Source organism: Populus euphratica, unplaced genomic scaffold (assembly GCF_000495115.2).
Source record: "Populus euphratica unplaced genomic scaffold, PopEup_1.0 scaffold41.1, whole genome shotgun sequence".
Classification (NCBI taxonomy): domain Eukaryota; kingdom Viridiplantae; phylum Streptophyta; class Magnoliopsida; order Malpighiales; family Salicaceae; genus Populus; species Populus euphratica.
The window spans coordinates 969,340-994,774 of NW_011499868.1; the positions used below are offsets into that span (position 1 = coordinate 969,340).

The 25,435-nt window shown below is 32.7% G+C and overlaps 3 protein-coding genes across 5 annotated transcripts; 2 read left to right on the top strand and 1 right to left on the bottom strand.

Moving 5' to 3' along the window:
• The first annotated feature begins 1,079 nt into the window (after positions 1 to 1,079).
• On the top strand, positions 1,080 to 8,649 carry LOC105126577 (vam6/Vps39-like protein). 3 transcript variants are annotated; one of them, XM_011027478.1, is made up of 13 exons: positions 1,080 to 1,586; positions 2,362 to 2,573; positions 3,269 to 3,400; positions 3,507 to 3,650; positions 3,920 to 4,032; positions 4,138 to 4,558; positions 4,998 to 5,321; positions 5,864 to 6,085; positions 6,250 to 6,492; positions 6,664 to 7,116; positions 7,206 to 7,304; positions 7,925 to 8,126; positions 8,199 to 8,649. In XM_011027478.1, exons 1-12 carry the CDS (start codon positions 1,145 to 1,147, stop codon positions 8,123 to 8,125), a joined length of 3,006 nt encoding a protein of 1,001 aa, XP_011025780.1. In that variant the 5' UTR covers positions 1,080 to 1,144; the 3' UTR covers position 8,126; positions 8,199 to 8,649. The 3 variants fall into 3 exon arrangements, with proteins under 3 accessions (XP_011025780.1, XP_011025781.1, XP_011025779.1); XM_011027479.1 differs by having other exon boundaries at positions 8,319 to 8,649; XM_011027477.1 differs by having other exon boundaries at positions 1,081 to 1,586; positions 7,925 to 8,649.
• Positions 8,650 to 8,822: 173 nt separating this feature from the next.
• On the bottom strand, positions 8,823 to 9,874 carry LOC105126578 (protein-lysine methyltransferase METTL21B-like). Its single transcript, XM_011027480.1, has one exon. The coding sequence runs from the start codon at positions 9,717 to 9,719 to the stop codon at positions 8,901 to 8,903; it is 819 nt and encodes a 272-aa protein (XP_011025782.1). The 5' UTR covers positions 9,720 to 9,874; the 3' UTR covers positions 8,823 to 8,900.
• A 10,411-nt stretch (positions 9,875 to 20,285) lies between these two features.
• Positions 20,286 to 22,274, top strand: LOC105126715 (uncharacterized). Its single transcript, XM_011027672.1, has one exon. The coding sequence runs from the start codon at positions 20,286 to 20,288 to the stop codon at positions 22,272 to 22,274; it is 1,989 nt and encodes a 662-aa protein (XP_011025974.1).
• The last annotated feature ends 3,161 nt before the right edge of the window (positions 22,275 to 25,435 follow it).

Here is a 25,435-nt window from a genome sequence, read left to right on the forward strand (position 1 = left end):
TATGAGCTTTTAGTGCATCTCTTTTCTTTCAATTTTACAACTCATTTATCTATAATTAAAAAACTCAAATTCAATGAGGTTTGCTTCAAGCCTTGTAACTTTTTCAATCTCAATTTAAAGAGAAATAAAAGAATAAGTGACTTTGACTTTTCAAGTCTTTGTTTTTATAGAAAAGATAAATACTTTTAAAAAACAAGAACGTACTTAAAATTATATAGCCTATAATTAGTTGTTGTTTTCTTTTTTAGGTGAGAATTATAAGATAGGCTAGACTATCCAGATGGATAAAATATAAAGTCTTGAACCATCTTCTATGTTTATAAGTTCTACCTTTTAACTTGATTTCTAAATCAATCCATTTAGCTACTTGATATATAAATATTTTTAGTTGTCATGCCAAACTTATTAGTTATTATTAGAATGATATTTGTTTAACCTTAATTATTGATATAATTAAAAAAAAATCATATAATTTATTTATTAAGTAATTTGATTATAGATAATCAATTCCATTTACATATTCTTTTCATGAAAAGAAACTCTTTTCAAAAAATGATTATAATTTATCTTAAAAAGAAAACCATGAGAAGGAAAGTCTATGCTAATTAAATCCATATATAAATATAATTAGACTATGAAAGATTATATATATTTTTTATAACAGTTGACTAATCAACACACTATATTTTTTAAATTAATCGAGCATAACATTTAAAAATAGATATAAATTTTAAAAAAAACCTTTTCTAGTTTGGTTTTTTTTGTTTGATATGAATTAAAAAAATGACTTTGATTTTGAATCATATTTAAAAAATAACTTATGTTAAAAGTGGCTTTAAGTTAAAAATATGTTTGATAAAAATGATTCAAAACAATTGTTTTTTTAAGAAAAAGTAATTTTATAAGTCAAAAATTAGAAAAATTAATTTTTGATTAAATCAGATTTTGACTTAATTTTATAATAAAGTTAAAAGTTATTTTTAACCAGATATAATAATAAAATTTTTAAATAAAAAATTAAATTAATCTGCAAAGTTAATACCAAATAAAAAAAAATAAGACAGGGGATTAATTTGTAATTAACCGATCTACCTATGAAATTCTTCTCTGTATTTTGTGAAACGATCAAAAGCTGAAACTAATAATGGTGCACAATGCCTACGATTCCTTTGAGCTCCTCACAAATTCCCCTGACAAAATTGACGCAATCGAATCCTACGGTTCAAAACTTCTGGTTGCTTGCTCCGATGGAGCTCTCAGAATCTACGCTCCAGAATCCACAATCTCCGACAAATCTCCACCGCTTGATTACCATAACCACGGTGATCAACTTCGAAAGGAACCGTACGCACTGGAGAGAACCGTAAACGGATTCTCTAAAAAGCCGATTCTGTCAATGAAAGTATTGGCTTCAAGGGAACTGCTTCTATCGCTCTCTGAGTCTATCGCGTTTCATAGATTGCCTAATTTGGAGACTGTAGCGGTGCTTACTAAAGCTAAAGGTGCTAATGTGTTTGATTGGGATGATAAGCGAGGGTTTTTGTGCTTCGCCAGGCAAAAGAGAGTCTGTATTTTTAGACATGACGGTAATTAGTTCAAAATCTGGTGTATTTTTGTTTTGTTAACTAATTGATTTGAATTGATTTTATCTTGTTATAAATAATAACGAAAGCGATAAAAATGAGAGGAATCTAGAAGTTAGCGTTTTTTTGGTTATTTTCGAGGATTGTAGTGGTAAATGTTAGTGAAAGCAATGGAAACTAGGAGAATTTAGTAATTCTTGGAGTTAATATAATTAATTAAAAACTCGGTGTTGTTTTGGATGATTATATTGTTACTTGATAATTAAGGTTTTGATAATGGTGTGGTTGATTTGAATCTTTATTTAGATTGTGGAGTGATTGACATTATCAACTTTGATTTTGATTGTTGATGTCGAGGTGATAATTAGTTATTTTGATGTTACTTTGTGCTAGTAGGCCTTGAATCGATAGTTTAAAGTTGATATTAGGTTATTTGGATTGCAAATGGAGTTGCATGATTATCTTTGTTTCTTTCATTTCTAATTAAGTAATCGGACAATTTATCATTAAATGCATTTTGAAATTATATTCTGTTATGATAAATCAGTATTTTTTTTTCTAGTGGAGCTAATTATAGTGTTAAAAATGATTGGAACAAATGTTTCTTTGTTATTAATGATTGGAAAAACAAAATTATAAATTTAATATTAGGTTATTTTGATTGCGAATAGAGTTGTGATACTACATTTGAATTTGATATTGTGATAATCAGGTTTTTAATATATTTTTTTTCTTGTTTGTTTTTTTGGTGGAGCTAAATTTTGAGCTTATTTTTCAGGAGGAAGGGGATTTGTGGAGGTGAAAGATTTTGGAGTTTCAGATACAGTGAGGTCAATGTCATGGTGTGGTGAGAACATTTGTATGGGGATTAGAAAGGAATATTGGATATTGAATGCAACAAATGGTGCACTGAGTCAGGTTTTTCCTTCTGGAAGACTAGCTCCTCCATTAGTGGTATCTCTTCCTTCCAGGGAGCTTCTTCTTTGGAAGGTACTCTGTCTCTCTGCTGCTGACATTTACATTGTTTTATTTGGCTTGCCTTTGTTAATAGGAACTATTTACTTAATTCATCTCTGCCTTTTAGTTTCTTAATTAATTAGTAAATTATGTGCTTTTTTGGTGACTTGATACCCCTCCTGATTTGAAAAATTAGTATTCTTTTCATGTTGAGCACTGGAGGAAAAAGATCAAAGTTAGATAGCTAGTTTTGGGGTTTGACTGCTTCATTTCATTAATCTCCTTCCCAGGCCAACTTTTAGGAACTGTTTAAACTGGAACATAATTGTTGTGGTATTTTCAGAAAAGATACCAATGACATGTCACTTTCTTTGGAAACTTGGTATGTGACAGAGGATGGACTTTAGTCTATGATGAGCTATGTGCTGCAAGAGCACCTGTGCATACTGTAATCACAATGGTTAAAAATTGCATAGGTTGCATTATTATTCCTTACAGAAATATTAAATGGCTGTTGAAGGTTTTCATTGCTATCTCATTGTATGAAAAAATGTGATGATTTTTATAACCTTGAACATAAGGAATGTCTTTACTCAAGAGTTACAGATATAACTCTTAATTTGCATGTCCAGAGCATATTGGCTATTCTCCCTTATGCTATTTATTTGTCTTCTCTTCCCACACAACAAGAATGAAGCTAGGAACTTCTGTTTTTGTTGCTGCCGCAGGATAACATTGGAGTCTTTGTGGACCAAAATGGCAAGCATCTCCAAGCAGAGAAATTATGTTGGTCAGAGGCCCCTTCTGTTGTTGTCATTCAGAAGTCCTATGCAGTTGCTCTGCTTCCAAGACGGATTGAGGTACCTTAACCATATGCCACACCCAAAATTAGAAGGGAAAACCCTCCCTTTTGTTTCTATCTATGTGGCTGTGCATTTGGTTAGAATTTGCTATTAATGTTTACAGATCCGGTCTCTCCGAGTTCCATATTCATTGATACAAGCTGTTGTTCTTCAAAATGTTCGCCATCTTATTGAAAGCAACAATGCAATAATTGTTGCATTAAGCAATTCTGTTTGTGCGCTGTTCCCTGTTCCTCTTGGGGCACAGGTATTCCCTATTCCTGTTTGTAAGTTTATTGATTTGCTATCTTTGAGTTACTTTTAGTAAAGACATGGAAGGCACACCTTCCCATCTATTGAGTTCACAATTTGACTGTTTTTAAGATTTCAAACAAAATGTGCATTACATTTCTCTTTGCACAATAGCCATGTCTGTAATTGAATTATGCCTTTTGCTGTAACCTTCACATAAGAACCTAAAAAATTACAAGGAAGTGGTATTTCAGACACAGAACTAAGGGCCGTATTATGGTGCAGATTGTACAATTGACAGCATCTGGAAATTTTGAGGAAGCTTTGGCCTTGTGCAAGCTGCTTCCACCAGAAGATTCAAACCTTCGAGCTGCTAAGGAGGGGTCAATTCACATAAGGTGAATGTTCCACATAGGCTTTTAAAATAGGCATTAGAATAATGCTAGTTGTATCACTTTTAGTCTTACATGTTATTTGAATAAGCTAATGTCATCGCCTTTCAGATACGCTCATTATCTTTTTGATAATGGGAGCTACGAGGAGGCTATGGAACAGTTTTTAGCATCCCAAGTTGATATCACCTACGTGCTTTCTTTATATCCATCTGTTGTTCTTCCCAAAACATCTATGGTTCCAGAACCTGAGAAGCTAATTGACATGTCTCCAGATGTTCCATATCTCTCAAGAGGTTCCTCTGGGTTGTCTGATGATATGGAATCCTCACCTGATTTTGATGAGCATTCAGCACTTGAATCCAAGAAGATGAGCCATAACACTCTCAAGGCTTTAATCAAGTACTTGCAGAAAAGAAGATATAGCATAATTGAAAAGGCCACTGCTGAGGTAACAGACGAGGTTGTTTTAGACGCTGTCGGAGATAATTATGGAGCTTATGACTCTAGTAGATTTAAGAAATCCAGCAAGGTAATACCTGGCTTTTATTTCTTCATTTTTATGTGATTTTGGTGTTATTCTGTTCTAAATAGGTATGAAGTTCACATACATGAACCTTAAACAAGGGTTATGTATCAGTCCTTTGTTTCAGAGAACTAACTACTGGCTCCTTCATATAGAGAAACTAATCTATGAAAATTGTTTGTGTGCATGCGCGTAGCTGTGTTTGGATGGGTGGGGGCTGGGTGATTGAGTAGGAGAGGCACAAGAGCCTTGAGCATGCTCTTTGATGTTTTACAGAGATCAAATGCCTACATAACAGATGGTGTTTGTCTGTTGTCTATTATTTGGCTTTTCATGCCAATCAACATTTATTATTTTCACCAATATACTTGTCAAAGCAAGTCTTGGTGCCATGGCTACTTACTGATTTTAAGTTTATAACCTCATATTGTATTTGGTACCCCAGGGTCGTGGTAACATTGCCATTAACTCAGGTGCCAGGGAAATGGCTGCAATATTGGACACAGCTCTTCTTCAGGCTGTTCTTCTTACAGGGCAGATTTCAGCAGCCTTAGAATTACTGAAGGGTGTTAACTACTGTGACCTAAAGATATGTGAGGAGATTCTTCAGAAATGGAATCATTATAGTGCTTTACTAGAACTCTACAAATGCAATGGCATGCACCGTGAAGCTCTTAAACTTCTGCATCAATTAGTTGAGGAGTCAAACCAGTTGCAGCCCGAGCTCAACCCCAAGTTCAAGCCTGAGTCTATTATTGAATATCTCAAGGTAGGATCTCTCATTTGGTTTGTAACTTTGGTGCTGTTTTTTTGTTTTACTGGTGAAACTAGAAAATAGCATGGAAACATAAGATTGGATCAACTGCATAAAAGAATTTGACAAAATATGGTATTTTGTGGCACTGATATGTAAAATTATATATATGTAAAATTATATATATGGCTGCCAAACTTATTAGACACCATGTTTTTTCTCATTTTATTGTGCCAGCATATTCTTTCACATGGGTTTGACAACTAATTCGACTTTATGTATCCACTAAAACTGTTCCCTGGCATCTAGGTTTTCACAAAAAATTCTCTCCTGGTCTTAAATATTTCTGTGTCTTAACATATTAATATCACTATTTTTTTGTGCTTTTAACCATTCGTAACAGCATAAGTAGTTTTGGTGTTTTGTTGCTGGAATATCATGAAAGCAATTTTATGTAGTTACTTTCTTTAAATAGATTATTACTTCACTGAATGAGTTAAATCTACAACCTTTACATGTTCTATTCTGAATAAGTTCTGATGGATTTCTACATGCAGCCTTTGTGCGGGACTGATCCCATGCTTGTCTTGGAGTTTTCAATGCTTGTTCTCGAAAGCTGTCCCACACAAACTATTGAGCTCCTTTTGTCTGGGAATATTCCTGCAGACTTGGTCAACTCTTATTTGAAGCAGCATGCTCCAAGCATGCAAGGCAGATATTTAGAACTTATGCTTGCAATGGATGAAAATGGGATCTCTGGAAACCTGCAAAATGAAATGGTGAAGTCTTGCATTTATGTCATATCATTTTTCTTATTCATTCTAATTGACTTGGCAAAACAGATAGTGCTGCCAGCCCCATGTTCTTAGGATGGGTACTAGCAGTGATGCTGCTAATTTTACGATCATTAGTCGTATTTACTTGCCAATTTTATGTGTTACAGGTGCAAATCTATCTCTTGGAAGTGCTTGATTGGCATGCAGAGTTGAATGCTCAAGAAAAATGGGATGAAAAGGCTTATTCGCCATCGCGGAAGAAGTTATTGTCTGCTTTGGAGAGCATCTCAGGGTATAACCCAGAGTCTTTGTTGAAATGTCTTCCAGCAGATGCATTATTTGAAGAGCGTGCACTTTTGTTGGGCAAAATGAACCAACATGAGCTTGCCTTATCTCTATATGTTCACAAGGTATTCTGTATTAAAGATCACGTGTACGATCCTTGTTCATACATACATATAATGCGATTCTTCATTCTTTTTATTGTTATTGGTTGAAAAAGTTACCCAAACTCAACTCATTTTGGATTTGAGGCTTTGTTGATTCAAGGTTAGTTCTTACAAGTTCTTTTACCTTTCCAGCTTCATGTTCCTGATCTGGCATTATCCTACTGTGACCGTGTCTACGAGTCTGCTGCTCATCCACCATCTGTAAAATCATCTGGCAATATGTACCTAACTCTCTTGCAAATTTACCTCAATCCCCAGAAGACAACCAAGAATTTTGAAAAGCGAATAACAAATCTATTATCCCCACAGAATACTAACATTCCCAAGATAAGTTCTGGGACCCTAGTTAAAGCTAAAGGAGGTCGTGCTACAAAGAAAATTGCTGCCATAGAGGGTGCAGAAGACATACGAGTCAGTCTTAGTGGCACTGACAGTAGCAGGAGTGATGGAGATACAGATGAATTTGGTGAGGAAGGGGGTTCTACTATTATGCTTGATGAGGTCCTCGATCTGTTGAGCAAAAGATGGGACAGAATCAATGGAGCTCAGGCCCTCAAACTCTTACCAAAAGAAACTAAATTACAGGTACTGAATAAACAGCAATAGCATACAGACCTTGAACAATTCCATCTTGATCTTCCCATTAATATTTATTTGCTTTAATTCCTTTGCAGAACTTGCTTCCCTTTCTTGGACCTCTTCTGAAAAAATCCAGTGAAACATGCAGGAATCTCTCAGTAATCAAAAGCTTGAGGCAGAGTGAGAACCTTCAGGTATCCACTGTATAATGCATGCACATTCAACTGGGGGAACGTGTTAGTATAAATTATTTGCACCAGGAATCCTAACCAATCACAGTATTTCTATAAGAAGATTTAATAGCTTGAAGGAAAGGATTATTTATGAAACATGAGAGTAGCACTAAGAATTATGGCATTTAGCTTGCACTGATCGTAACTTCTGTCATAGAGGCCATATTTATGATGGGGTAACCCTTTTGAATCAGTACTCGCTAGTATGGCTGTTGAAAAGATAAACATAATTGACACGGATAAAAACCTGCTCAATAATTATCAAACCATCAATTTGCACAACTTCTGTGCAAGATTCAATAATTCCTTGCAATTTACTGTACACCAAGTTTTATAGCGAAGTTCACTGTAAGAGGCAAGTTCAATTATCTTCAAACTGAAGCTAATATGACTAAAACATTTCATTCTCAAATCAAAGTGATTGTCTTGATATATACCTTAGGTGGGTATTTTTTTATGCATTCATACACCCCCCACCGCCTCTTTTTTTTCCTCTCCAATTGGTACCTTTTCTTTACTGGTGTGCTTTGCACAACTATCTGTACCCATTCTATTTTCCTCACAAATTATCATGTATACAGGTGAAGGATGAAATGTATAACCGTAGGAAAACAGTAGTCAAGGTTACCAGTGATACTACATGTGCGCTTTGCAACAAGAAAATCGGGACGAGTGTTTTTGCGGTCTACCCCAATGGTCAAGCAATTGTTCACTTTGTTTGCTTTAAGGATTCGCAGAGTATGAAAGCTGTGTCTAAGGGCTCAGCTCTAAGGAAGAGATGAGGTATTTTTTCAGTGGCTAAATAAAATATTCCTTTTCGACCGAAGCTTGGGAATGACAGTTTCTTTTGATCAGTTTGAGCACATCTAAACTTATTGTTGGTCTTCTCCTGCCCGTGATTTGAAACTGCAATGGTTCAGGTGATTGGACGGTGACTTGTCATCCGGTTGGTAATATTTTATGTCGTGAATGTAGGTAAGTGTAGATGTGCGGCGGCTTGCAATTCAAAGGGCTTGAGATGATTCATATTTATTGACTGGAGTATTGTGATTTACTGAGGGTGTCTTCTTGTGAAAAAGCTTGTGAAAATTGCCGCATAATATTTCTATTTGTTGGCGAGAGGCATGAGACCATGTAAAGATATATCTCCCCATCACCTGAAACATGGTAGCGTCGTGTGACTTCACTCTGACAGTGATGTATTTGTTGAATGATCTGTTTTTGTTTCTTTCTTCACGCCTTCGTCTGGGAGTTTTGCTTTGATAAGGGGAGACAATATGATAATGATAGCATCGTGTAATTTTCCGTTGTGCAAAGATCTTCCTTCGATGTTTTGATAATTGATAGCACCGTGTAATTTTCCTCGATCTGTTTTCTTTCGTCCTTCCTATGCATGGCAAGTGAAATTATGTAGCAAAAATAGAGGGTAATTTTCCTTGATCTGTTTTCTTTCTTCCTTCCTATGCTTGGCAAGTGAAATTATGTAGCAAAAATAGAATTTCAATGGCAAGAAAACAAAAGATCTTGAATTTCCTTGTTGAACAAAGATGGCATTGATCACAAAGAATAGCGATTTAAGCCAGCAGGCAACCTTTGGGCCTTGGCGGCAAAGCGATAAACAGCAACACCAATCCTAGACCCTTCACACGGACTATCCACATGAACAACCTCAACATTGAAAACCTTCTTGGCCCTCTTGAAAAACACAGAATCCTTCTTCCACCTCCTCAAATGAGCCATAACAAAGACCATCTTCTTACCCTCGCCCATCATCAACAAACGCAGTGTTTTCAGCAAAGGCTTATAAAGGTAATCGTAATAGACGACGTCGGATGCCAACACAAGATCAAACTCCCTCCCCACTGCCTCCACGTCAGCATCCTCTCCCCACCTGAGAGCTGCAACATTTACAGCCCCACCTCGTGAAGCCAACACGTCAGCGTTAGCATCCACGTTGAATTGCAAGTTGGGTATCACGTGAGGTAAGTCTGTGACTGTGACCTTAGCACCAAGCGTCACAGCTGCGGCAATTCCTACAATCCCAGTACCTGACCCCAGTTCAAGAATCCTAAGAGCCCCATGAGTAGAACCGTTGGATATTGTATCAAGAATTGGTGATAAGGGGCTGGTGCTGTGGTTGTCGAGGAGATTGAAGAGAGTTGTAGCTGCTGGCCAGAGCTGGAAGGAGAGACCTTGTGATGGGAGTTGTCTGATTACCACCGTTGACTTGATCGAATGGATGTAATGCTGCTGTACTTCCTGTGCTGGTGTGTCATGTTGTATTTTAGAGAATCCGTTTTGGTTGTCTGGTAGGAGGATCTTGATGGGGTCTAAGTCATCTTCAGAGTCGTCTTCTTGCTGCTGAGGAGTTGCCATGCGCCGCCAAGGCAGAAGCTTTCACTTTCCTTGAAGTGTCGTGGCTTGATAAATTAGGGCTTTGATTTTGAAAGGGTTGTTTATATACATGTTGGCTATGCGTTGGTGAATTTTCTATCTTGCCCTACGTCTTGTTTTGCCAACGAGCTACTGAAATGGATGATGCTGATGGAGAAAGGCTGATGTTGACATATTTATTACTAATTTTAGAAAATAGATTATTTATCCAGAGTTTCCTTAATAATTCTGTCTGTTAAAGGAAAGTGTGATGCCGCATTTATTTGTTAACTTTTTTTAAAAGTTTTTTTAAAATAAAAATTCTTTTATTTATTTTGTTTTAAATTAAATTTTTTAAATATTTCATATAATTTTGGATCTTTAATATTAAAAATAAATTTTAAAAAATTAAAAAAAATATTATTTCTATATATTTTCAATAATTTTTTTTTTTTTAAAAAATAGTATAATGTCATTTAAACTTTACTTGGTATTCAAACTCTCTTTTAAAATATATTTTTTTAAAAAAATAGTATAATGTCATTCAAACTTTACTTGGTATTCAAACTCTCTTTTTCCTTCTCTCCTTGTAGTGTAAATAAGCTTTAGGTATTTTTTAAAAGTAAAAAGAGATTTATCTTTTTTTTCCTTCTCTCCTTGTACTGTAAATAAGCTTTAGGTATTTTTTAAAAGTAAAAAGAGATTTATCTTTTTTATTTATTATGTTGATAAATTTTATTTAAAAAATCCAAAAAAAAAAATCTTCATAATAACTGTCACAAGGTGCGAGCGACGTGACGTTGTTTGGCAACGATGGAGGCTTTTATCATGACTCTTGTGAAGTGTGGTGTGTTGGGAAGATTTTTTGAATTTAATCATAGAATTATGATTGATATTTAGAAATCGCTACTAATATTATAGTTAATAGAAATCTATAGTATGTAATAGTCTGGATAAGAGACTAGTTGTGCAAGAAAAATATGCATCACCCTCAATGCACTTTACCTAAGGTAATATGCATTGTTGTTTGATTATTTTTTTTTTAAGTCAGATTTCTATTTGTTAGTCTTTTTTAAGATTCATGGCAAATCTCTTTTTATGAGAAAGTTTTTACCTTATTTAGTTAAATCCTAACCATTATAAAGTCTGAATTTTTTTTTCTAAGTCGGGTTACCCTACCTAAGGTAAACTGCATTGTTGTTTATTTTTTTTTTTTAAGTCGGGTTTCCATTCGTTAGTTGATTAGTACTTAAAAGTGTATTTTTACCAAGGTTTTATATCATCATTTTGCACTTGAAGTATTAATAACTCCTTAACTAAAACATGTTTTATAATAATATATCTAATAATATAAGATACCTTTAATTTGTGGTAAATGTTCATTTTAAATGCAGGCCTATCACATAAATGAAAGGATTGACTGATGACTTTAAGAACTTAAATTGCAAGGATAAAGAGATGGCAAAACTTAGAAAAGAGATGTCGGTGCAATCCAAACCGGAACACTGTTCGGTAATTGGGTCATATCTGGAGCTACAGATCTCAGATTTAGGTCCAATTTATATGGATGGAAAGGTAAGACATAGGCCTACAACTTTCATATGGAGCCCAAGATCTAAAAAGGCCATTATCAAGTCCAAATTGTAGAAACAACAAAGAAGCCCGATCCGAGCACTATTCAGTATTTTGATCATATCTGGAGTTCTAGAAGTCCAAATGAGCTGAATGTTTTACACAAGAAAGCTGAGACAATTGCCTACAACTTTCATGTTTGCAACTGGCTCCAATTTTGACGTTATCAATGACGTTTTGGGCAGACAAGAGAAGATAAGGATTGTCACCAAGTCAAAAGTTGGTCACCCACTTATCAATTAGTCATCAAATCAATAGTTCCCATTTTTGGCCTATAAAAGGAGGCATTTGCCATGCATTTAGGCATCTTGGTTTCCAGATCAAGATCATGCTCTTCCTTTCTCTCTTTGTATTTTTTATGCTTTGTTTTCATTAATATTAAGTTTATGCCTTTCATTTCCTTTCCTTTACTTAGTTAACTTTTATGTTCTTATTTTGTTTATCTATTTTGCTTTCTTTCATTATGTCTAGCTAAGTTAATTATGTCAAGGTGAAAAGGTTACACTAATGGTGTAAGAATAAGTATAATGTAAACTTAATATGGACTTTAATGTTTGATACTAACATGTTTTATATTTGTTATCTTGTTCACTCTTTAATACTTTGCTTGTTAAATGACTAATTTTTTAAGATTCAAGGTAGATCTCTTTTCATGAGAAAGTTTCTACCTTATCGGGTTAAATCCCACCATTTTAAATTTTAAATTTTAGCATCGTATTTTTTACACCTTGTATCTTAAATACTAAAAGGTGTGTTTTATCATATAATTTTACACCTCACAGATATTAAAATCTCATTCTCGACCCTAAAAAAAATGATTGGAAAAAGGTTTTTAATATTTTGGCCAAATGCTATTGAATTATAAAATTGGTTAGTTTTGGATTTTTTAAACATGAAAACGATATAATTTTTGTTTTTTTATGAACAATATGCTTGAAAAAATTTCAGGATTTGACCGTATGCAACAAGATATTTTTTTGGTTTTTTGCAAATGTTTTGAAATTATTTTTTTTAAAATATTTTAGAGAAAACCAATATTTTAATACCAGATTTGTATTTTACAGTGTAAATATAATACCCGATATTATACAAAATTGGTAGAAAAATATGTGAGAAAATCATAATTTTTGAAATTTTAAATTTTTTTTAATATATATTGTTGCACACTCGCGAGCGGAGCACGGCGTCCTGACGACCCTCAATTGATTTCGAGGTCATTGTTTTTAATTTATGGAGATTCTAAAGTAAGGGACTGATTGCGTAAAGGAAATGTATTGACACCCCTAGTACGCCCTACTTAAAGTAAACTGCTTGGTGTTTGGTTTGCTTTATAATTTCTATGGTGTTGGTGTTTTCTAATTCCATTAGTTTTTCTAAGTTTTGATTCAAGCTAAATTTATTAAGATAGAAATCCAAGGAAATTTCATATGCTTTAAAAACTCATTTTTTTTCTTAGTATTTTAATAGTCTGCGACTTGTAAATTGCAAGGAGTAAGGATAAAAATTTAAAAATCTAGGGTGCTTTAAAAGCCTATTTTTGCCTAAATGTTTTATACTCTCACGGCTCGTAAATCGTGGAGTAAAAACAAATTAAAATATCCTCGATTATAATCAATACTTTTTTCAAGGATGTATGATAACTTATTATTCTTATAAAATTATTTTGGATGTTTTTCACTTATGGTTTTTTTATCCAAATATCAATAGTGAATAATAACAAGTTATTCCCAATAATATTTTAGATATTTATCCTTTTGGGATTTCTTTATCCAAACATTAATGATAAATTAATAGATGAATTTTCCCTCCCCCCCCCCAAAAAAAAAATAAGATTTTTTATTTTTTAGAATATTGATCAATACCCTTTGGAGTTTTACAAACATGTTGTAAAATTCAGAAATGCAAGAAAATAATTTTTGTTATGTTTAAGAAATCCATATAAAAACACATTTTTTGAAACTTTCAATATTTTTTTATATAAAAAAATTCAAAATATGTTAGGGTATTGGCCGTATGCAACACACAAGAAAATATTTTTTTTACAACAAACACTTCAATGCTTAAGCATAAATGATAAACCATTGCAAGCTTTAGAAAAAAAACAAACACTCCAGTGCTATAAAACATACTTGTACAAGGATAATGCATTTAAACCAAGACACTATTTAAAAGGGAAAATGCATTTTTAAAAACAAACACTCCAGTGCTATAAACCATGCTTGCGCAGGGATAATGCATTAAAAAAAACAAACACTCCAATTTTATAAACTGTGCTTGTACAAGGATAATACATTCATGCCAAGACACCATTCAAGAGGGAAAATGTATTTAAAGAAGACCCAGCTGTTGTTCAAGTGAATTATATTTCACTTGAACAGTACAATCACAAAGGAAAAGTCATGCTAAGAGGTGAAAAGAACAGACTTGGAGGAAAACGAAGGAGTTGCAATGCTATTGAAGCCTTGCTGGCTAGTTGATTAGTGTTGCCATCTATTCCAGCTCTTCCCCCTTATTCTCCGTTTGTCTCCTAAGTTTTAAGCTCTGCAATCTTTGTCCCTCTCTCTCTACTGGTTATTTGCATTTTATTTTTCTCTGTTCTGCAGATTTTATTTTGTGGAAAAGTGAGCAACTCGGAATGTAGTCCCTGCTTCTTTTCTTGTTTCTTTTCTCTTTTTTTGCCTTGGATTTCTTTCTCTTTTTTTGCACATTTTCTCCCTTGTTAGGTCATTAGAAGGGCTTATATATAGTCTAAATATATCTCTATTTAGAAAAGATTCAATGCAATAATTCTAGGATGCAAACCCCTGCTGATATGCAGTAGAAAACATAAAAAAGAAAACTTTAATATCCTGCTTCCTTTTCTGATTTCTGCAATTAGTTTCCATTGATCAAAGGGTGGTACAACCCCTTTCTTTCCTTTCATAGTTGGGACTATGAGGTAGCAACTGTTTTCTTTGAAATGAGGCAATAAAAATATGGTCTACAGCTCTCCAATTAGCAAGACAAACATGGAAACTAGCAGGAAATTTGCAAAGAAAAAAAAAAGAAATTAAACGGGTATGGGTGTATGCTATAAATCTTATTTTCCTTATTCGGTGTGGTAGAAATCCCGTTATCCTGTTATTTATGATGATTCAGCCTCCCTCTCTAGCTTTCAATATCCTTTTTTAATTAAATCCTTTTAGCACTTTTCAATTCAGTCCTTGGTTAAAAAAAAAATCCTTTAAATCAGGTCTGCAAACTTGGGCTAAACCTTTCTTGCGGCATGATTCTCTTCTTTCACATTCAAATAGGAATATCTTGGGCTTGTGATATTGAAATCACATGATTCAAAATTTTAAATTCAATCTACAAGTTTAGGACTACAACTTTTATGAAGAATTTGAAGTGAGAAAAAATCATTTTATAGAGTAGAATCTGACAATAATCTGGTTGGTTAAGAAGGGTCTCCTAATTTAATTCAGAAACTAACAATGTCAAGCATCCTGATATAACTGAGAGTATGACTTAATAACAACAATCACCAAAAATATGATGGAAGTAGAGTTTTTAGTTCAAAACTCGGGTTAGAATCCTTCTCATAGTAGAATTCTCTACTTTCACGTTAAATATTCAAACGGGAATATCATGAGCTTTTGATATCGAAATCAACCGATTCAAAATCCTAAATTTATCTACATGTATTGGTCTATAACTTTTATGAAGGATTCAAAGTGAGATGAAATCGTTTTATAAAGCAAAATTTGGCAGTAATGTGGTTGGTTAAAAGGATCTCCTGATTTGATTCAAGAAACTAACAATGTCAAGCATCCCAATTTGACCAAGAGTCTACCATAAAAATAGTGAGCCCTAGAACCTAATAAAGGTGTAGGCCAATCCTTTAGCATGTCATGAGTGATAGAATATAGCTGAGATGGTTAAATAATACACAAAACCAAGTCAGAATCGGTGCTTAAGTTGGAATAAAAATTGTGACAACAGCAGAACCAATTTTTTTTCTTTTCTTTTCTTTTAGTACAAATTTTGAGGGATTTATCCAACTTTAAAAACAAGATAACGAAGGAACGAATTTAACATTATGAAGACCCCTAGTCAGTCTAAGAAATCTAATGATTTTGGCAGCAAAGAGGGAGGATAAAAAGAGTAGAAAATAGCTCAACAGGGTTTGAAAGAAGATTTTTTCTTTCTCCTCCACTTTTTTTAATTTTTGAGAAAAGATGAGCTACACTCTCACACTCGGTTCAAAACAGATATATATTATCTCCAACATGTGAGGTCTAAAATTGAGTAATAACATATATACATACATACATACATACATACATACATATCAGCATTCATTTATATAGGTCTTGCTTAACTAAATGTAAGTTTATCTGAAAAAGTATCTTTATATGGAAGATCAACAATGTGTTGTTTCCGTTTCCAGAAAGCATTAGGTAAGTCTGAACAAATCTGTTGTTCAATCTTAGCTTGTAAATTAATAAAAAAAATTTTGGTAAATTAGGGTTTTGTAATTATTGGTTGATACGACAAAAAGAAACATGGTTTTGTAAATCACGTAGATGGAATTGTTTCCTATGAATTAGTGCATCATTGATATGATATGTATGTATACAACATGCTTTAATCAAATTTAAATTTCTACTGTATGTGTGTGTGTAATTCATGTCCAGTATGAATAATAGCACGTGAATTATAATTCATGTCCTGTTGTTCACGTAGTGAATAGGAAAGAAGAAAAGAAGAAAAAGAAATGGAATGAGAGAGAGGGCGGATAACCTGGCGTGGTGGTGGTCTAGCCGAGGATAATGGTGTGCTGCCGGTGGTGGCAGTGGTGGAGCTGGTAGCAGGTGGCAGAGCAGGATGAAAGAAGAAGAAGAAAATCTGCAGGACAGAGAGAGAGAGTGACCAATTGTATATGCTTTGTCGTTGGTGAGGAGTTAAGACGACCGTTGGTAGTAAAAATGGCGAGGGTCTGACACAAGGACGATGGTTAGGGACGTGATTGAGATGGTGGCCGGCGGTAGAGAAAGCAAAAGACAAAGAAGAAAAGTAGGAGGGGTTACAGATAGGAGAGAGAAACCGACGGTGAGTCTTGGTGGTCGGTTGGTGGTTGTGTTGGCTTCCTGTGGTGGAGCTGATGGTATGAAGACCGATGATGAGGGTGGTGGTGGTTGAAGGCCACGATGGGAGAGAGAAAGAAAAGACATTTGTAGAAGCCAGAAAAAGCTGGTTTTGGCTGACTTTGGACCTGATTTTCTCTTCCTTTAGACCATGAAATCCACCTCTATTTATAAGCTAGAAGAGGGCAATCTTATCTATACCATAAAAAAATTTGAGCCCTTGATTCAGTTAGGAAGGATCCCAACCGTTGTTTCAAAGTAGACATCCTAAGAAATGAAATCTGCAGATAAAGGCCGACTGAGTAGGCCTCTTTAGTCTGTTACCAGTGCTGATGTGTTATCATGTAGCCTGAACGAGTCATATGGGGTTGTAGAGACAGTGTAGAGGATCATTTGCGTATAAGATTTATCAAATTTGATGGACACTAGATACATGAAATGCAGCTGCAAAGTAAGTAACCGACCAGCTTTTTTAGAAAAAAGAAGAAGAAGAAGATAATGAATAGTGCTGAGTTCTATTTTTGGTCAAAGTTTATTTCAATTCTTCCCTTTTCAATTACTTTCAATTGAACCCTAATTGACCCTAAACTTTTTTTATTTAATGAAATTAAGCCCTTAATTTCAATCAATTAACTTGGTAAAAATTAAATTTTACTTGGTAACAATTTTTATGTTCTTGGATGAATAAAACATTATTGCTAACATCAAAATTTAGACAGACTTAAATCATAAAAGTTCTAGGAAGTTATGTCAACTTTCCAACAAAAAAAATTAAGGTCATATGGATTTCTAAAACTCGAGATATGGGCTAAACACGGAACAATGTCTGGACTGTAGGACATATTCAGACTTTTCTATTGTTGTTATAATTTAAACTTGAAAACATCCTTTTTAAATCTTGGACTCCTATGAAAGTTTTAAGCCTATATCTTAGTTTTCCATCTATATAGAGTAGACTTAAATCCAAGTTCTACAACTCCAATTATGATCCAATGATCGAATAGTGTTCCAGTTTATAATGAACTAATATCTTTTTTCTAAGCTTAGCCCTCTCCTTGTCTTCTAAATTTTAGAAGTTAAATTCATCAATCAATCCTTTTATTTATATGATAGGCCTGCATTTAAGATGAATATTTACTATAAATTAAAGGTATCTTATAATATTAAACATGATATTATAAAACATGCTCTAGTTGAGGAGTTATTGATACTTTAAGTATAAAATAATAATATAAAATCTTGATAAAAATACACTTTTAAGTACTAAATAAAAAATAAAAAAAATATTTTTTAAAATAACTATATTAAAACAAAACAATTATATTTATTTAATTTTATTTTGTTCATGAACGAGCTTGAACTCAATAAAAAAAAATAACAAACCAAGCTTAAACTTTATTTTTAAACTTAATATTATTCAAACTCAATTTAATTTTATGAAACAATCTTAACTATCATGTATTCATACTAGACTCACCTCGTTTATGGTGATTGTGAACAGTCCCATTTATTTTTGTGTTTCAAAAGTATTTTAAAAAAAATTATTTTTTTTTATTTTTTTTTGTTTTAAATTAATATTGTTTTGGTGTTTTTTGGTTTTTTTAATGTGCTAATATCAAAAATAATTGGTTTTTTTAATATACTAATATCAAAAATAATTTTTTTTAAATAAAAACATTTTTAAAAATAACTAATATTATATTTCCAAGCATCCCAAAGGTGGTATGGATTATTTCTATTCCCATATCAAAGGCGGGCAAAGAAGAAAGGAAAAAAAATTTCTGTCTATTTGAAATATAAAAATATTTTTTTTTTCTGTCTATTTGAAATATAAAAATATTTGAAAACTTTTGGATTTTGGTCACCCATAAGAAGCCCCCACAATTAGCGTCTATGACACCACTTCATGAAATAATATTGTTAGTAATTTCTGGATTCCTCTCATGTTTCCTTATATATATATATATATATAGAGACTCTCATGTTTCCTTATATATATATATACATATATATATATATATATATATAGAGAGAGAGAGAGAGAGAGAGAGGGCATATTCAATTAATCTGGATCTTTGAAAATGAATGAGAGGCCAACATTATATTACCTATTATTTACTTAATTAATGCAGTACTGAAATCAAGTGATCTTATGATCAAAAGAAAAATCAAGTCATCTTGCTTTAATACTTACCTGAAATGAGAAAGAGAAAAGATCTCTACGGATTAAAACTAATCCTACACGCACATGGAAATTTATCACATGCTAAACTTTCTTCTTCTTTCTCCTTTTTTTTATATCACGAGATTAAAAATAATCATATAAAAAATAGATGAAAATAAATTATAAAATTTAATTTTTAATAAATTAAATATTATTAAAATAAAAAACATAAATAAAAAGAAAAAACACTATTATTTGTAATGAATAGTATTATGTGAGATAATGTATAGTAAAAATACAACTTTTAGTTTTTGTTAATTAAATTTGTAGAGTTTTTGTTAATTAAATTAGTAGCCTGCACTCTCTCGTGGGTTGAACAAATATTTTTTCAACATGAAAAATTATGTCAAGAAAAAAAAATCTGAGACTTTCACTGATTTAATTAGTAGTTTAAAAAATATGATTAAAAAATACAACAACAATAAATAAATAAACCAAAAAAATAATAATGAAAAATACTTTAAAAGAACTTGATCTAAGTTAATACAGATTATAAAACATTAATGATGAATATTAAAATTAAAAAAATAAAAAAGACAGCAAAAAATCTCAAATAAATTACATAGTAAGTCTATAGTAATATAAGAGTATGTGAATAATGCACCACAGTATTTTTCTTTATAGGAAAAATGCCATTCGTTTTAAAGTTTTCTATAATAATTCTATTTGTAAATTGTAATTCTTTAGTATTAGATATTCAATTAATATAGTTAACTAATAAATTACAATTGGATATATTGTGTAATACAGAACATGTTTTAGAGTATATTAGATACATAAGAACACTTATGATGTCCTTTCAAAGATCATTTCCAATATTACTTTCTGAAGTAAAATAGATCAACTTTCTGAGGTAGGGTTTATCGTGGGTTAATTGTGATGTAAAAGAGGCTCGTGAAGGAGATTAACTTTCTAAAGTAGCCATGAGTGCAATTATACAATAAACTCTAATACTATAATAGAACAAGGAAGAGAATTAGCTTGAGAGAAAGAGAAGAAATTTTTGTTATACAGACACCCACACTAAACTTGGCTAGTACTATTGAGCTTTGTATAATTTACCTCACACACACACACACACATATATATTACTAATAATAGAATATAACTGGATCTAAAGTTATATTTGATGATATTGCTTCAATAATACTGTTACTTAGAATTCCTTTTTTTTTTAGTGTCCAAAACCTCTGTTTATTGTCTCTCATGAAAAGGAAAGTAGAAATGCAACGAATTTCAAAGTCTCTTCATCCTCGCAGCATCTCTGTATTACTATTTAGCATATATTCATTGGTTTGTACCCAAGCCAAGTACCAAGTTCTTGCACATGTAACCAAGGTTTGCCAAAACTGGTCAAGCAAGCTTTAAGCTGGTCAGCATCTCTTTTTCTTTGCTTTCTGCGACAACAAAACGCAGCAACTCGAATCTTATGACACCTTACCCGAAATCTACTGCAAAAGTTTTTTTCTCATAAGATTTGTTTCACTATCTATTTTAAGAGATTTTTTTATATATAGAAATATCCATGTACATTTACTTTTCATCTTACATTCGAGAGAACTAGTTTCCAGTACTGTTCAGGAAAAGATGATAATGCTCAAGAAATTGCCTGAAGAAGTCTTAAATTTGTGGAACAAATGGGAGATTCGAGGAATGCTTTTAGTTAGTCTCTTACTACAAATCATCCTCATTATATTTGGTTCTCGAAGAAAGTACATTGCAAGAAGCTGGGTCAGGATTTTTGTTTGGTGTGCATACCTCTCAGCCGACTTGGTGGCAACTGTTGCACTGGGTATTCTATCTAGGAGCCAAGGCGATTCAGCAGGAGACGGTTCAAATAAAGCAAACAATTTAATCCAGGCATTTTGGGCTCCTTTTCTACTCCTGCACCTTGGTGGCCCAGACACAATCAATGCATACTCAATTGAAGATAACGAGTTGTGGTTAAGGCACTTCCTTGGTCTTGCAGTCCAAGTCGGAGTGGCTCTGCAGGTTTTCTCAAGGTCTTGCGGCAGCGGTATCCTCGCATTCATAGCGATCCCGATGCTCATTGTTGGCATTATAAAGTACGCAGAGAGGACCTGGGTGCTCAGGTCTTCATGCTCCAAGAGCTTGAAAAACACCATTCTCTCAAAATTTCGACCATTTTACCCATTAAGGGCACCAGAAACTCTTCAACGAGCTCTCGGAGGAAATTATCTTCGTCAAGCTTATACCTTCTTCGATATATCCATGTTTATGATGCAGGATCTTGTCCCCGGCATTCTTGCACTAATGAACAGCCAGTTGCTGATTACCTCAAATTCAGCAGACGATGCCTTCAAGGTAATAGAAGTTGAGCTTGGATTAATATATGACATGCTTTATACTAAAGCGCCCCTGATTTACTCCCTTGTCGGAATCATTCTTCGCTCTATCAGCTTTTTACTCTTTTTTACTGCGTTTATTACCTTCCAAGTCATGATTGACAAGCATGCCTACTCAACAATCGACATTGCAATTACGTATGTATTGTTTGCGGGCTCCGCTTTTCACGAGATTTATGCCTTTTCATGCCTTGTTTTCTCTGACTGGACAATGATTTGGTTGATTGATGGAGGAGGGAACGCCCTAACTAGAGCTATTTATTCTCTGATAAGGAAGTTAACTAGAAGCAAGAGGTGGTCGAGATCCATAGCACAGCATAACCTGATAAGCTTTTGCATTGAAAACAAGCCACTTAAATATTGTTTGGAATTGCTCGGAATCCTTGAAATGACGAGGCAGGTGTATGTGAATCGCGAAGATATGAATGTTGGACTACGAAATTCTATTTTCGAACACCTTCAAAAGAAATGCGAGAAGATCAAGGAGAATTTTAATTTCATTGATACAAATTTCAGAAGGATAATAATTGATGAGAGAGGAGATGGTGTGCTAGAAAGAGAGGGACAATTACATGACTTCAAGTGGTGTACAACTGAAGTAGAATTCAGCCGGAGCCTTCTTGTCTGGCACCTCGCAACAGATATTTGCTATTTTGCTGATAACGATGCAATTAATAATGTCCCTTCAGACTGCGAAACAAGCAAATGCTTGTCTGAATACCTGATGTATCTTCTGGTGGCGAGACCAAATATGCTCCCTAAAGGAATCGGTGATATAGAGAAGGGATATCTAGATACTTGCCAGGACCTGGCGCTTTTAGGAAAAGTCATTGAAACAGGCAAGAAGGCACTAAGTAAGAAGGATGTTGTCGATACAATACTGCTCGACATTGAATCATACACTGCTGCTGAGAGTGACTTTCTGAGCGACTGGAGAACAACCAAGTCAGTGCTAGATGGTGGGTATTGGCTCGCCAGGCAATTGCGGTCATTGGGACTCGAGAAGCGATGGAAGATGATAAATGAAGTTTGGATAGAAATGCTTTGTTATGCTGCAGCTCATTGCCCATGGAAAGAACATACCCAGCAACTGAGGAGAGGTGGAGAGCTACTCACTCATGTCAGCTTTCTTATGCTACATCTTGGTTTGAGTGAACAGTATGAATACTTCAGATTTGAAGACGTCCAGGTCTTAGTTGTTGGAATTTGACGGTGGTAAGCATTCCTAAAATTAATAAACACCAAACATGGTTCACGAGCTAGAAGATCAATGTTTTTTTATATGGTTTTTGTTTTCTAATTTTTTTTTATATTTAAATTAATACTTTTTTTTTTAGAAAACTTCTTTTAAATGATAGTTATTTTTTGTTATATATTTAAATATTAAAGATTTTTTTCTTATTAATCTATGATTTATTTTTATCTTTTGCATAAATAAATTTTATTTTTAAAAATAAAAAAAATTATATTTTTGAATAATATTTCTAATATATACAGCCTTATATAATTTTTTTTTTATTTTGTTTAATCAATTTAACTTATGTCTTTATTTTTATTTTTATTGTTATTTGATTTAATAAAGAAATTATTTGAAGAAATAATTTTAACAAATATTACTAGGTAAATATCTTAGCTAGCAAAATAAAATATTTTGATCCATATCTGTTTTTTAATTTTTTAATTTTAATTTTAATTTTTAATTATTGTTTATAATTTTTTATTTATTAACACACAATTCTCGATTTATTTGATTACATGCTTATATAAATTTTTTGATTTTTACTTTAAAAAATTTTAATTACAAAAATATGTTAAAAAACTGTAGATTTTTTTTATTTAAAATAGATTTACTAAAACATAATTGTATATTTTCTTTACATTTTCGGTAACCTCTACTCTTTGTATGTGACAAATCAAATTTCTAACTCTAAATTACATCAAATCAGTCCCCTTATGAGATTCCGTTCTGGAGAAGAGAAGGAAATAGAAAAATTCTAATAGTTTGTTGAATGCCATGTGTTAATGTTTAATTGGACGAAGAATCTCAATTTTTCTTTATAGTGGATAGGCATTGCACCAAAGTTTTCATTTGATATTGTAGTTATTTGTCGCGTTTTATAAAATTTTTAATTTTTTTTATGTTTTTAAATTATTTTAATATATTAATATCAAAAATATTTTTTTAAAAATAAAAGGTATTATTTTTATAAAATAAAAAACATTTTAAAAAGTAATTATTAATGCAACTTCAAATGATTCCTAAATTATTAGTGTTGAGAAAACATTTGCTTTTTTTAACCGATAACTACATGAATTTCTAACGTCAAATTCAATGATGTTTCCTCGCAATTTTCAACAAGAAAGGAGGAGCAACGGCAATGCTCGTTGGCTATATTAAGGTATGAGCTAGGAAAGGCAGGCATGTCAGTGTCGAGTGCTGATGAGGTATGATGCTAATTTCCTTTCTACTTGTTCTTTTCCTCAATTGTGTGTGTGTCTATATATATATATATATATATTGTAAAAAAAAATTAAAAAAAAACATTATTGTCATCTTTATTAAATATATAACATTTTGTTCATAATAATTTGGTGTATGAGAAAATATAAAAAACTAACATTGTATTGTTAGAACGCTGGCATGCAAACCCGACAAGACAAAAGGTAAGGAATAGGATAAAATGAGAAATGAGACACACAAGAATTTACGTGGTTCACTCAATTTGGACTACGTCCACAAGCAAGTATAGAAGGATTTTACTAAGTAATATGAGAATTACAACCTCTCTCAAGTAATAGGAGAACAACTAAAATCTCTCTATTATTAGGAGAAAACACCTCATTTACTCTCTCACAAATACCTCACAATTTTGTGGGATTACTCTCTCTTCTCTCTACTCTTCACTTCTCTTCTTTGGTGTGAATAATAAACTTGGAGGCATTGCCTATTTATAGGAAGAGTGAGGGGACAAAGGCCATAAATTATGGTATAAATTATACCAACAATTTATCTCCACTAATTTTTGTCTTCCACTAATACTCCACTAATTTTTGTCTTCCATTAATTTTGTCTTCTATTAAATTAATGGATATACTTAAGTTAATTAAATATTGCCTTGGATATACTTAAGTTAATTAAATATTGCCTTACATGTATGATTTATTTTTCTTACTTAATCCAAATCACTGGATTTAAAATCAATAATTATATTTGAGATATGATAGATTAAAGTTTTTTAAAAATACGCGAGTGTTCAAATTCAGAAATAAGAATGAGAAGAAAGAATTGGCGGTTTGTAAAAAGAAAAGGGAAATATTCTATATTGTTGACTTTATCTTTACTCATATATATATATATATATTTATATATATATATTTATATATATAAGCTTTACCTCAGAATTTAGCATTGTTTTGCTGTAAAGCCATATCGAATCTCCTTTTTGCTATGAAATAGCAGTGAACTTCTTCTTCTTCTTGGAATATTGGGTGAAAGATATTTCTACCCTTATAAATTATCAATGTTCCACTTCCATTCCAAAACTTTAAAATATTTCAATGTTGCCCTCTAACAACTTTTTATTATTACAAACATTTTTTATGTCATACATATTCATGTTGTGTTGTTTTATTTACAAGAAATACTTAAGCTCCTTTATTGTTCTTGCTAATTTACGTTCTCTATGTTGAAGTGAAAAATGAATTGAAGCTCATGAGACTCCTTTTTCGTATTCTTAAATAAGAATAAAGTTCTGCAGACATTAATCAAATATCAACTAATTACTCAGAGTTTCAACATTGCTATATATTTTGAAGGAGGTGAAAGAACTTAAGAAGGCCTTGTCAGATAAAGACCGGGAGCTTGAGCTGGTGAGGTCTCTCTTAGCTGCATCAAATCAACAGCAGCAAAATACTGGTGCAATCCCAGAAGGTTCATCAGCAAAAAAGTGATGATCAAAGGACCAGACAATCTTCATCAAATAATGGGCATATCAGTTTAAGCCTTCAGTAATAGGAGGTAGCTCTTGTTGTGCGTTATTTATGTGAATTAATTGAAATTAATAAGGGTATGCAAATCGCTAAATGCCTAACTGGAGAAAAATATGAGAAAAAAGTGAAAAACATTTGTGTTCATTATTTACTGATTCACTATAACGTGATAATTGATGCTGAGAACTGGCAATTCTTTTTTTCATTTTGCTCCAGTCTCTTGAGAAGGAAAATATGGAGATCCCACTTACATCTTGTTGATCGGGTATTTGGGATAAATAATTAGTTTTTTTGAATCAAAATCTGAAGAAATTGTGCTTGGGAATGATGCCACTTGGAGTGAGATTGCATTCTTTTCTGGCTTCTAACTGGGAGATCCCC